Source organism: Canis lupus, chromosome 22 (genome assembly GCF_048164855.1).
Source record: "Canis lupus baileyi chromosome 22, mCanLup2.hap1, whole genome shotgun sequence".
In the NCBI taxonomy this organism is placed as follows: Eukaryota; Metazoa; Chordata; class Mammalia; order Carnivora; family Canidae; genus Canis; species Canis lupus.
The window spans coordinates 43,155,946-43,169,913 of NC_132859.1; the positions used below are offsets into that span (position 1 = coordinate 43,155,946).

Sequence of the window (13,968 nt, forward strand, 5' to 3'; positions counted from 1 at the left end):
GTTGGTCATAGAGATTGACAGACAATCTACATTTATCCATCTGTTCCACAGATATTTAGGGCATGTCTATTATGTGTGAGGCCCAGTGCCCAGAGCTGGGGACACAAAACTGAGAGAGACATGCTTCTTGTTGATGGTCCTAGTGAGGACAGAAACTGAATAATGCAGGAGAAACACATACTACCATGCTGGAATTGGTCTCAATGTAAATTAATGGTCACAAATTCCAAACAGTGGCTCTGCTTACTCTCCTGCTCTTCGGTGACCATTTCAATTACAAATTTTTTTTATCTCTGGCTTGGATTTCCCATTTGAACTCTAGACACAAATATGCAAACTCCAACTTGACATCTCTACTTGGATGTATAAAAATGATCTCAAGTTGAAGATGCATAAAATAGAGCTCTCAGTTCCAGCTGTTAGCCAATCTCTGCTTTTCTGTCTTCTCCACTCAGTGAAAGGCAACTTCATTTTCCCAGTCGCCCAAGCCACAAAACTCATAGTCCTCCTTGAATCTGTTCTCTCTTACATTGCCTATCCCAATAAGGAAATGCAAGTCCTGTTGGCTCTACCTCTGATATGTATCCAGGATCTGACCATCACTTACCACTCCACTACCCCACCCTGGCTCTGAGAAAGCACAACCTTTCACCTGTACTGCTGCCCTCTATCAGTTCCTCTGCTGCTTGTCCTGCCTTTCTATGATGCCTTCCCCACTGAGCAGCCATGTTCTATAAAGCAGATGTCAGGTCATGTCACTCCTGTACTAAAAACTCTGATTTCTCAGCCTAGAGCAAGATTCGGAGCTTTCCCACAGATTCACTACTCACTACATGGTCTGGGCTTACACTATTGCTGAGACTTCATTCTATACTACACTTCCCTGGCTCTCTCCCTCCTAGATCCTCAGAAAAAACACAAGGCATGTTCTTGAGTCAGAAATCTGACATCTGTGGTTCCCTCTGCCATACTTGATGTCACCCCAGATAGCAGCACAGCTCCCTCTCTCGCTTCTTTCAGATCTTTGCCCAAATGTCCCCAGAGAGGTCTTTCCTGAGCAGCCCACAGAAAAACAGCACCTGCCACCCCACACCAGGTTCTTCCCCTTCCCTGTTTTATTTTTTTTTTCATGACTCTCATCACTATCAAATATGTATAAATACATATTTTTTGTTCATTTCTTCTCTCTCTCCTCCCTCTAGAGCAGCACTATCTAGTAGAAATATAATGTGAGACATATGCATAATTTTGAATTTTCTAGTAGCCATAGTAAAGAAAATAAAAAGAAACGGAGGAAATTGTCAACTTATAATATTTTTTGGTTAATCTTATATAGCTAAAACATGAGCACTTCAAAGTAAAATCAATATAAAATTATTAATAAGACATGATATATATTTTGGTACTAAATTTGAAATCTGGTGTGTATGTTACACTTACAGTGCATCCCAATTCAGGCTCACCACATTTTAAGTGCTTGGTCACCACCCTTGATTGGTGGCTCTGGTACTCATCAGCTCAGCTCTGGAATATAAACTCCATGGAGCAAAGAATAATTTTGCTTACCATGTACCCAACAGCTTGAACAGTGCCAGGCAAATGGTTTGCAAATCAATTAATTATTTAATTAACAGAGGTGTTTTTTTTTTTCGTCTTCTCTCTAATAAGCACATATTGAATATATACAATATAAGAAACAAACAAAACGTGGTAAAAAATAAAGACTATTATACCACAGTGCTTTTAATCTAGTAAGGGAGGAATGCTGTAAAGAAACAGAAAGTCTGAGGTATCCCAAGGGAAAAGGAAAACAATCTACACCAATTTTAAGCTGAATGGGAAAGGACCTGATTGGGGCTCAGATGTGGCACAACCCTGGCCAGTTGGAGGAGTGGAGAAAGAAGATCATATAGATTATGGCAACGCCCAGGATGACAGTGATAAAAGCTAGACTCAGGGAAGGTCAGGGAAAGATGGTCAGGAGGCAGAATCAACAGTGCCTGGCCCAGCCCTGTTCAGGGTCCAAGTCAGGGGAAGAATTACAAATACTGGGGTGTTGAGCTCAGTGGCTAAGGAAGAAAATGATGTCTTGATGAACTCATGCAATCCTGAGAGATAACAGACTGATGAATGAGGGCAGCTAATGATGACTTATCATCTAGTTCCAACACCCAGACCCAATATATAACCTCATTTCAATCACCCTGACTTCTTCCACATTTAGATATTTCTACCCTAATGAGCAGCAATGATATTTCCCAGAACATTCTACAAGGATGTGCCAACTGGAGAGTCAGAAGGGCCCCTTTCTGGGCCTCAGTTTCCTCCTCTATAAAATTAGGAGGGTGGTGCTGGGCCAGGTGATTGTAGCCTGGTCTAGTGGGCCCTTTCCCTATCCCATGTCTTCAGTGCTCTTTTCCTGTACCACAGGAGCTGAGCTCTCTAGCAGAAGACTGTACAGGTGTGAGTATAACTCTCTCAAGAATTGTTCACCTAACACTCTGGTTCTTCTTCAGTAATATCTGCCAACATGAAAATTAAAGCCAAGAGCAAGCTCACAACAGACACTGTCATCACAAACTTCGTACAGCTAAAAGTGCAGGGGGTGAGCTGCACAAAGAAAACCTTGATGCACAGTGGGAACAGTCACATTTCTGAACTGACATGGTGCTGAGCGCTAAAGCTGAACCTTTCTACAAAGGAAAGGGCATTCTTCCTGTAAACAGACATGGGTGTGTATGTGACATAAAGCCTTCAAACTTTGGGCTAGCAGCAAGCAATACTCTCGGAAAAGCTGTCTCATTGTACCCAGGAGGGCAACAGAAGCATCTCACCTCAGCCGTTCTTCCTCTTTTTTTCGAAGATTGAAGTCTCGCTGAACCACCTGGAGAACATGCTCCGTTTCATCATCTGTCAGACCAGACAGATCCAGCTTCCTCCCCATGATTTAATACAAAACACAGATGGTGATGCAAGACCTAAGAAATCAAGGAGAGACCACAAATTGAGGGCAAGATGAAAGCTCTACAGGGACAAAAATCAACCCACTTTGGTTTTTTGGTTTGTTTTTTAAAGATTTTATTTACTTGAGGGGGCACCTGGGTGGCTCAGTGGTTGAGCGACTGTCTTCAACTCAGGTCATGATCCCAGGGTTCAGGGATCAAGTCCTGCATCAGACTTCCTGTGAGGAGCCCTCTGCCTATGTCTCGGTCTCTCTCTCTGCATCTCTCATGAATAAATAAATAAGATCTTTTAAAAAAAGAGATTTTATTTATTTGAGAGACAGAGTGAGTGCGAGAGAGCACATGAGCAGGGACAGAGGGAGAAGCAGATTCCCCCACTAAGCAAGGAGCCCAATGCAGGGCTCGATCCCAGGATCTGGGGATCATGACTTGAGCCAAAGGCAGATGCTTAACCATCTGAACCACCCTGGTATCTCCTCCATTTTGTTATTAACACAGAATTAATACAGCTTGAGCTAAGGTAGTATCTTGCTCTGCTCTCATAGTCAATAAACATTTACAGACAATTTTGGCAAGGCTGCAGAGAAAGAGAGAAGGTAACAGTATCTGCCAGTTTTATTCATCCCACCCAATGCTTAAGTTAGAAAAAAAATCATAAATCACTTTTTTTCAACACAATGAAGCATACAGAGGGCTAGTGTGGATTACCACAAAATGCCAAAGACAGGATCCAAAAATTCTAAATTTTTGTGACTTGCAGTTTTAAATTCTAAGTATTGTAATAATTGCAAAATAAAATAAATTATAATACTCTTTTAAATATCCCATATATACTATATTCCTTTAATTTTCATCATGTGGCCATAAAATATAAACTAGAAATCGATAAACTCTGTTCTGCAAAAGGAGAAAATATAGTAAAATAACCTTATTTAGCCATTTCTCAGCAGTAGAAAAGATAGTATTTTAAAGGAGCACTTCCAGCAGTGCTTACCTAGAAATTATGGGAAACTATGTTTTTAAAAGTGATTTTAAATGAATGGCTGCACCCAGGTATAAAATAAAATGCACAATTCTGGAAAATTGCCTAGAACTGACAACCATCATAAACACAAATGCAACTATCCTCAATAAAGTATTAGTGGAACCAATCCAGCAAGATTCCAAAAAGATTATTATATATGATGACTAAGTGGATTTTCTAAGCAATTCCAGATTAGTTCAACATTCAAAACTCAACCAGTGTAATTCACCACATTCACAGAACAAAATGAAAAAATCATATGATCAATGCCCATTTATGACAGAAGCCCTCTGCAAACTAAAACTACAAGGAAATTTCCTCCATTATATAAAGGGCATTTTCAGGAAAAAGAACAAAAGAAAATCTAAATTAAAATTAACATCATATTCAATGATGACAGAGGGCATTCTTTGTGATGAGTACTGGGTGTTGCATATAAGTGATGAATCACTGAATTCTACTCCAGAAAGCAATATTGCTGTATGTTAACTAACAACATTTAAATAAATAAACAAACAAGCAAACAAACAAACTAGAAGTGCAGCAATTAAAAAAAAAAAAGGACTGAATGCTCTCCCTTAAGATCAGGAACATGGCTTGAACATCCACTCTCATTACCTTTACTTATTATGGAAGGTCTTTATTATAAAGCTACATTAATTAAGACAGAGTAGTACTGCCATATAGGTAGGTATATTAGTTTGCCAAGGCTGCTATAGGCTAGGGTGGTTTGAACTCAGAATTAATCTTCTGAGTACCGTAGACTAGGTGGTTTGAACACCAGAATTAATCTTTTCACAGGTCTGGAGACTAGAAGTCTGAGATCAAGGTATTGACAAAGTTGGGTTCTTTTGAGGCTTCTCTCCTTGCCTTGGGAGATGGCTATCTTCTCCCCAAGTCTTCACATGGTCTTCCCTCTGTACATGTCAATGTCTAAATCTCTTTCTTTTTTAAAAATTTTATTTATTTACTTGAGAGAGAGAGGGAGAGAGAGAGAGTGCACGCACGCGCACAGAAGGAGAGGGAGGAGCAGACCCCTGCAGAGCAGAGAGCCTGATGTGGGGCTTGATCCTAGAACCGTAGGATCATGACCTGGGCCACAGGAAGACACTTTAACTGACTGAGCCCCCCAGGTGCCCCTTAAATTTCTTAGTATAGGGGCACCAGTAATACTGGATTCTGGTCCACCCTAATAACCTCATTGTAACCTAACTCTCTTTTTAAATATCCTATCTCCAAATACAGTCACAATTTGAATTAGGACCTCAACATTTTGGAGTGACACAACTCAGACCACAACCTTTCATGTTTTGGTTCCCGAAATTCATGTCTTCTCACATGTAATATATATTCAGGCCATCCCAGCAGCCACAAAAGTCTTAGCCCATTCCAGCTTCAACTCTAAGTAAGTAATCTCCTCTAAATATCATCTAACTTAGGTACAGGTGAGCTGTGAGTAATATTCATCCAGAGGTAAAATTATTTTCCAGGGGTAAACCTGTGAAACCTGGCAAGTTATCTGCTTCCAAAATGCTATATGTAGGAGAGGCACTGGATTGACGTTCCCATTCTAGATGGGAGAAACTAGAAAGAAGAAAGGAGTCTTGGGTCTCAAGCAAGTCTGAGGGCAGAAAAAATTCCATTAGATTTTTAAGGCTCAAGAATAATTCTCTTCTTCTGTGCCTAGCAGAGTGGCTCTACCTTCTGAGCCAACCAGGTTGGCTATCCCAGCCCCTCGGCCCTGGGTATAGCCACAGCAGCTTGGACCTCTGTAACTGAGGAAAAGAGAGTCCCACCCCATAGTGGGTGGCAGACGTAGCCCTGAGGACCTCCAAATTAATTGCCTTCAGGATATTCCTTCTCTTTCTTGAAGGATAACACATGTGTGTAGCCAGATAGCTCTACTGGCCAGGCCTGTAGAATCTCAAAGGGCCACCAGCCTTCATTTCATCCTGTCTCAGTTTAGTCTAAACTGGCAGTGTTTCCACTGATAATAAATTCTCAAAAACTTCATTGGTTTCCCATGAAATGCACAGAAGGCCAACCCTTCAAGCAAGAGGGTCCTCTACAGCTCTTCCCTGGGTAAGCAAAGCTCCATTCCTGGTTTCTGCTGAAATGGCTGAGTTGAAATCGCTCATAATCTGTGTAGCGTGTGCCTGTCCAGCCAGACCCCTGATGTTCCCTCCAATCACACTTTCTCATTTTTTGTAACATGGATAGAATGTGAACTTTCCAGATCTTTAAGATCTAGATCCTTCTGCTTAACAATCCTTCTTCAATTTCTCTCTCTGCTCTTGCATTTTACTATAAGCAGCAAGGACAGACCAGGTTGTGCTTCAACACTTTGCACGGACATCTCATCAGCTAAATACCCAAATCTATCACTTACAAGTTCTACCTTCCACAAAACACTGGAACACAATCTGACCAAATTCTCTCCTACTTTATAAAGAAAGGATCCAATTCCTCCACTTCTAATAACGTGTTCCTCATTTCTGTCTGAGACCTCACCAGAAGTACCTTTAATATTCATATTTTTACCACCTTTCTATTCACAATGATACCTGTATTCTCTCAGATGATAGAAGCTCTCTCTCCAGCCTCCTCTCTTTTTCCCAAGCCCTCAGCATACACCTTTACCATCCATATTTCCACCAACAGTCTTCTCAAAGCAACCTCAGCTTTTTCTAGCATGTGCCTCAGGACATTTCCACCTCCACCCATTAGCCACTTCCAAAGCCACTTGCACATGTTTACATAGAAATGGCAAATACACTCATAGAAATGGCAAATACACATATGAAAAGATGCTTAATTTCATCGGTAATTGCAGAATTGCAAATCAAAGCCACATTTCACACTCACTGAAATAAAAAGTCTTTATCAAGTGTTGACAGGAATTGGGACAATGGCAGCTTTCATATGGTTTATATAAACTGGTGCAATTGCTTTGTGACAGGAGTATCAAAGTTTATGATGCACCTTACTTATGAACTGGCATTTCTGCCACCTCTGAGTATATTCCTCCAATATAATCTTGCAAATATACACCAAGAGATAGGAATTTGGTTAGAGCACATGAAATTTCTAAATCTGTACCATTCCAGTTTATAAAAATGCCTATTTCATGTCGTTCAACCTAACAGAAGACATTAACAGCAGTCACATTCAAAAATGCAGAAAGTCAAACAAATCAAATAAAACCTGGAAACTACCCTGAATATCCATAAATGAGAGGAGGATAAATGGTGTATATGTGTGTCATAATAGAGTTCTCTACTGCAGTAAAAAAGAACACACTGTAGGTATACCCAATAACATGAGTGAATCTTAAAAACATAATGTTGAGACAGAAAATCATGTCATTGGTACATACATGTGCAGCAGGCACACGTTATAATCTTTTTTATAAAAAGTTCAAAAATTTGGAAAGCCAAAGCATGTGTTTTTTAGGAATAAATACGCAAAAACTATAAAGAACAAGATGGGGCCTCTGAAGGAGAAAAGATTTGTTTGCAGATATCACACAGAGGCTTCACAGCTGTCACTGGAAAGACATAGTAAGTACTGTCTTTTATAAAAAGGTACTACTTATTATTACTACTATTGTATTAAGTAATAATTATTATTAACATTTTATTACTTATTGTTATTACTATTATTATTATGAAAAGATTCAAGTTGTTTCTGTCTGTAAGGTATTTTTCATAAGCATAAAGTAAACCTAACATTAAATAAAACTAATCTAATTTCATCATAATTATAGCAAATATTTGAAACACTGTCCAAGGAATATACTGAGAAGTATAATAAAGATGATGACAATGATTTTGGTAAATATGTTAAGAAGATGAAAAGTACAGCATGCAGAATGTGGTCAATAATATTTTAATAACACTGTGTGGTGACAGATGGTGACAACATTCGTCATGGTGAGCACTGAGTAATGTAACAGAACTGTCAAATCACTACATTGTACACCTGAAATTAATATAACACTGTAGGTCAACTATACTTCAAAAACAAAACTTTTTAAGTTGTTAATGATTTTGATGGATCTAACATTATTGGTTGAACACTTACTATGTTCCAGATGTTTTGGCATTTCATACATGTATGTGTATGCATATATATACACACACCCACAAAATTCTACAGGGAACTACAACCACTGTTACTACTCACAGATGAGAAAGTATAAACTCATAGTTACATGTTCTGAATGTAAGATAAATAATGAATGACAGCTAAGGTCTGACTGTGTTTAAAGTCCATACCTTTACTCCACACACAGACCTTCCTGTGAGATACAGAAGAAAACTCTGGACCTCAGGTTTTCATACTTGGAATCCAGAGTTCCCTACCATGTCCTAGCATGTGAAAGGTAAGAACAGGAACTCCCATTACTTGGTTGCTATTCAGGCAAAGGTGACCTGCCCTTTTAGTTTCCAAATAATGGCAATAAACACAGAGAACAGACAAGTTTCCATCATTAAAAGACTTCTGTTAAATGATTTAAAGCCTCATACTTGTACGATGCAAACCAACTTCAAGATTTAACCAGCAAATCACAACAGGAATCCCAGCTATTTTAAAAATATTTTTTCATGCCACTTATGCTATTGGTCAAAAGTAAATCTGTGGTCCACTTTGCTCATGTGATGTTGGGGTTGGGGGGTAGGGGCAGGGGGTGGGGAGACAGTCTAGTTCACCTGCTGGTCTGCAAAAGTAAATTAGAAGTAAGGCTCCACTTTTAGGCTGCAAGGCAAAGGGGAAGCTTCATAAGATGCCATCTTCAAGTCCCTCAATGAGCAGGAAGAAACAGATCAGAGGGCACAGGGAAAATGCAGACTGATTCCTTCCTTCAGAATACCCCATTAAAGGTGATAATGGCACCCTGGAGTTTCCTCCCAAGGTGATATATCTGTCCCCTTCACTTCACTTCACCGGCTTTTGGTTTCTGAGAATTATATATGAACTTCTAAGATGTGCAGTTAGTGAAAGACAGAAGTGGCAGCTTTGATCATCTCAAACCTAAAAATAATGATCAGGACTCAAAAGGGATAAATGGTTTCTGTAAAGATATAAATAAAGTAGCTATAAATGAACAAGGCAGAGAACAATGAGAAAACCCTTTGGGGAAATGAGGAAAGCATCTTCCTTTTCTACAGTAAACATGATTAGATTTCCTGTACAACAGAGATAGCATCTCAGGGCTAGAGAAGCCTCACGTCCAGGAATCACAGATCACATAGGTATGGAGCCTTCATTTATAGATGAGAGAGGGTAAGCACAGGAGAAGGAAGTGGTTTCCCCATGACACAAAGCTGGTTCAGAAAGTCCTGGCTTCTAGAACAGTGCTTTCCCTCCTTGATCTCTCGGGTTTATACCTAACTAAGATGGCAGCAGAGAGAATACGATATTGTATTATCACATACTTTTGGTGAACTGCATGCTGTATATTTCATTTGATTCCTTCCCTTAAAAGGTCACAAAATTCTTTCCTTTAATACATTTCTATGGGTACAAAATATTCCATTGTGTGGCTGTACCACAACTTAAGCAATCATACTTGCATACTTTCTGTTTATTTCCAATGTTTTTCTACCATAAATAACACTAACACCTTTATACATATTTACTTGCACATCCTTGAAGAAAATTCTTAGATTGAATGGCTGGGTCAATGTTTAGGCACATTTGATAATTACTGCCAGATTGCCATGAAAATGTTTACTCTTGTCTTCCTCCTACTAGGATATATGAGTGCCTGTGTTCCTCAACTCTTATTAAATGAAAATGGAAAGTTATTATAATTGGTAATGCTTTGGTCACTAGTTATTTGGAATGTTTCATTACACTGTGTTTTGAACCTTGATACTTGTGGAATTGCCTTTTCTTATGAACTTTGCAATTTTATATTTTAGAGAATTTTATATATCTCTTAGTATTTTTTAAAGGACACTTAACATATTAAAATAGTCATCCATCCTGTTGTCCCCAGATTGTCCCTTGCCTTTTAATTGTATTCATCTTGTGTTTTGCTATGTGAACTTGCTTGTTTTATGCAGTAAAATGTTGGGTGTTGTTTTTGTTATCAAGTTTTCATAAGCTTCTACCTATTCTCAATTCCTTTACGAGAATACCTAATACTATAAAGATGGCAGATTTTCCCCCAAATTAACAGATTCATTAAAAAAAATGGTCAATAAAAAATTCATGTGAATTTTTATTCCTAACTTGATAAAAAGGTTTCAAAGTTCACCTGGAGACATAAATGGATAGTGTTAGCCAGACAATTAGGAGAAGGAACAATAATGAGAGGTGATTTGCAATACTAGGTTTTAAGGTGTGTCACTCACATGAGATCAGCTGGTAGATCACCAGCTCAGGGCAGGTCAGGAAAGAAAGGCCCAAGAAAGACCCTCTGTGTCTGTGTGTTTGTGTATGTATGTATGCATGTATGTATCTATTTATTTCTTCATGGGTCATCTAAGTCAGATAGATTGGTCTATAAATGTTTGGGATAGTTGACAAATCACATCAGGTCTATGAGGTTTCTTTTTTTTTTTTTATTTTTTTATTTATGATAGTCACAGAGAGAGAAAGAGAGAGAGGAAGAGACACAGGCAGAGGGAGAAGCAGGCTCCATGCACCGGGAGCCCGACGTGGGATTCGATCCCGGGTCTCCAGGATCGCGCCCTGGGCCAAAGACAGGCGCCAAACCGCTGCGCCACCCAGGGATCCCCTCTATGAGGTTTCTAAGGTCATTTGTTAGTGAGTTAAAGAAACTAAAGTTATTAAAAAGAAATGAAGAGTAAAATGGAAAATGTATTGCTGAGATGAAAAAGCATTTGGTGTATAATTAATAATTATACACCCAAACTGGGAGTTGTGCAAATACCCTTCAATAGAAGACTAAATTATGGTATATTCACCAGTAGAATACTACATAGCAATAAGCACAAGTAAACTACAAATACATATGACAGTATGAATGAATCTCATGAATATTCTTCTGAGCAAAATAAGATAGACACAGAGAGAAAATAGTGATGAATCCAATTATACAAAGTTCAAAATCAGGCAAAACTATTCTACAGTGTTAGAAGCAGGAGAGTCTTCGTCACTGAGCAGGAAAACAGTGACGAAAAAGAGTAAAGCTGAGGAACTGGTAACATTGTTTCCTGATCTGGGTGCTAGTTATATAGATGTACTCAATTTGTGAAAATCCACTGAAGTATACACTTTTGATTTATGTATGACATGGTTCAATAAAAAGCAAAAAATATAGTATGAATAGTAAAATCCTATGTAATTAGATAAACTGCAAATACACTGAAAGATAATCACAAGAAATATTACCAATAGTTACCTCTGAGTGGTAAAATTTCATAAATGCAATTTTTAAAAAATGTACTTTTGGGTGTTTTTTCCCTTCTACAATAAACAGTTTGAAAAATTAAACAAATGCCCATTAAGCATATGTACGAGGATAGTCTCCTCAATGCTATTTACAATAGAAAATTTGTTTAAGCAACAGAAATATTTAATGTTGGATCCCTGGGTGGCTCAGTGGTTTAGCGCCTGCCTTCAGCCCAGGGCATGATCCTGGAGTCCCAGGATCAAGTCCCACATCAGGCTCCCTGCATGGAGCCTGCTTCTCCCTCTGCCTGTGTCTCTGCCTCTCTCTCTCTCTCTCTGTGTCTCTCATGAATAAATAAATAAAATCTTTAATAAAAAAAAAAAGAAAAAGAAATATTTAATGTTAGACCACTGGTTAAATTTGCTATGATATATCTCTGCTAGGATACTAACATGCTATAAAAATGACATATTTTTAAAATATGATATATTACTGACATGGAAAAATATTCACAACATATTTATGAATGAAACATTACAGACTGAAGAACAATATTAAGTGATCTCGTTCTGTTATTCTAAAAAAAAGAGTGTGTGAATTCCATTAAAAAGAATAGAATAATAAATCATATGCCAAATGTTCACAGTTGTTATTATTTCCGGGTTATTGGATTTCTTATAAATTTTAGTTATTTTTTAATGTTTTTTTCATGTTTTCCAATTTTCCCACAATGAACATGGATTACTTTCTTGATGAAAAATAAATGTTATTTTGAACACTAATAAAAGCCAGTAATAACTTTACAAGAGTAGCTCAAGTTTATAATATAATAAATGGTCTTGACATTACAAGAGGATCACAATAACTAAAATGTCAAAGGAGAAGCCTGATATTATCATATTCGAGGGGACAGCCTGAAAACTGTTCACTACTCAATTATATTTTATTTCACATCAGTTTATAGCTGCAAAGACCCTAAAACAAGAAGAGATACAATACCAATCACTAGGGCAGCCTGGGTGGTTCAGCGGTTTAGTGCCGTCTTCAGCTCAGGGCTTGATCCTGGAGACCCGGGACTGAGTCCCACGTCAGGCTCCCTGCATGGAGCCTGCTTCTCCCTCTGCCTGTGTCTCTGCCTCTCTGTCTCCCTCTCTCTCTGTGTATCTCTTGAATAAATAAAATCTTTAAAAAAAAATTTAAAAAATACCAATCACTAAAAAAAAAAAAAAAAAAAAAAAAATCCCATTTTTTGTCAAGGTCATGAAATAATGCCTGATAGATACTCTATTAACTTCAGCTGATAAATAACTAATATCAATTCAGTTTCCTATTATTTTCTAAGAATCAAAGCATTATATCTTGAGACTTGGAAAACTTTCAAAAACCTGATGATGAGCAAAGGATAATTAGAAAATTCAGTGTTCATTACAAAAATGGGTAAACCCTTTCAATCTCAATAGGCCAAAAAATTAAAAGTTCAGCCTGAGGCCATATATAAACAGTATAATTATCAAAACTTGGAGAACAGAAAACCCACCTATAAAAGAGTTGGGGTCTTACTTATGAAACCATGCAACCCATTCAAGACTGAACTGTGTTTTAATTCTGTGCTTGGTCAAATTTAATTACAGCAGCTTAGAAAAGAACCAAAACAAACTCTCATCATACTCAGCCTCCATTTGAAGGTTTACCATGTGACACAAATAGCAGTGTGTTCACATGCATTTCCCCAACTTTCACAAGACATTATGGGAGAGGTGTTTTATTGCCAGCATTAGAGAAAAAGTGACTTGCATCAGCCACCCTGGAAGCAAACCAGAAGGTAGGTTATAACAAAGTGGTAGAAGCCTGACAGCAGTTGTTCATGAGTGATTTTTATATTTTCAAAGTTCTCTACAGCGATAAATGACTCATAACTTTAAAGTTAGAAGACCTCAAAAAAAAAAAAAAAAAAAAAAAGAAGACCTCAAAAAAGGTAGAATTGTCTATATTATTCCTGGCTAGAATAACAAACATGAGGAAGGACACTGACACTTCTACAGGAAAATGGTCAGTACATACCTTACAAATGAAAAGAAAAAAAAGGAACTCCAAAGATATTAAGTACATACATAATGGAAAGTTCATCATAAAAGGTCAGTGTTTACACAAGTGACATTCTAGAAAGATACTTAGAACAGAAAGATCAAGGACAAATGGTTGAACGAGATTTTATAAACCCACAGTCTGTGTGTTTATGTATGTGTGTGATATCATGAACCTAATAGAAAAGTAAAAAGATTAACTTGCAAAGTCCAAAGTCCTAAAGGTGATAAAAAGTAAGTACTGCTGGAGCTTCCCTCTTCAGCCATGACTAGATGTTGACTAGAACTGTAAAGAAATTTCTTATTCCTCCAAAAAAATCTAAGTGTTAGGACTCTCATTTAAGGCACTTGCTATCAGGGAAAAAAGAAAAAAAAAACTTCCACCTGGGAAGAAAGAAAACAACACACATATGAGATGTACCTTTCATTGTGTCTATTCTTTGAAGGAGGTGGTACTTAGACTATAGAACTCACTGACCTTCATTACTTCAGCTTCAAGATTGCTATCCCTACTAGACAGCCTGCTTCTCT

The 13,968-nt window shown here is 37.9% G+C and overlaps 1 protein-coding gene across 8 annotated transcripts in view; it reads right to left on the reverse strand.

Moving 5' to 3' along the window:
* Positions 1-13,968, reverse strand: part of MYRIP (myosin VIIA and Rab interacting protein) — a 360,876-nt gene that overhangs the window by 299,782 nt on the left and 47,126 nt on the right. For 7 of the 8 annotated variants that reach the window (XM_072793244.1, XM_072793248.1, XM_072793247.1 and 4 more), the window contains exon 2: positions 2,835-2,978. The exons of the other annotated variant lie outside the window; for it this stretch is intronic. In XM_072793244.1, the coding sequence (XP_072649345.1) occupies positions 2,835-2,944 (110 nt within the window). In that variant the 5' untranslated portion in view covers positions 2,945-2,978. The remainder of the gene's footprint in view (positions 1-2,834; positions 2,979-13,968) is intronic. 8 annotated transcript variants of the gene reach the window in all.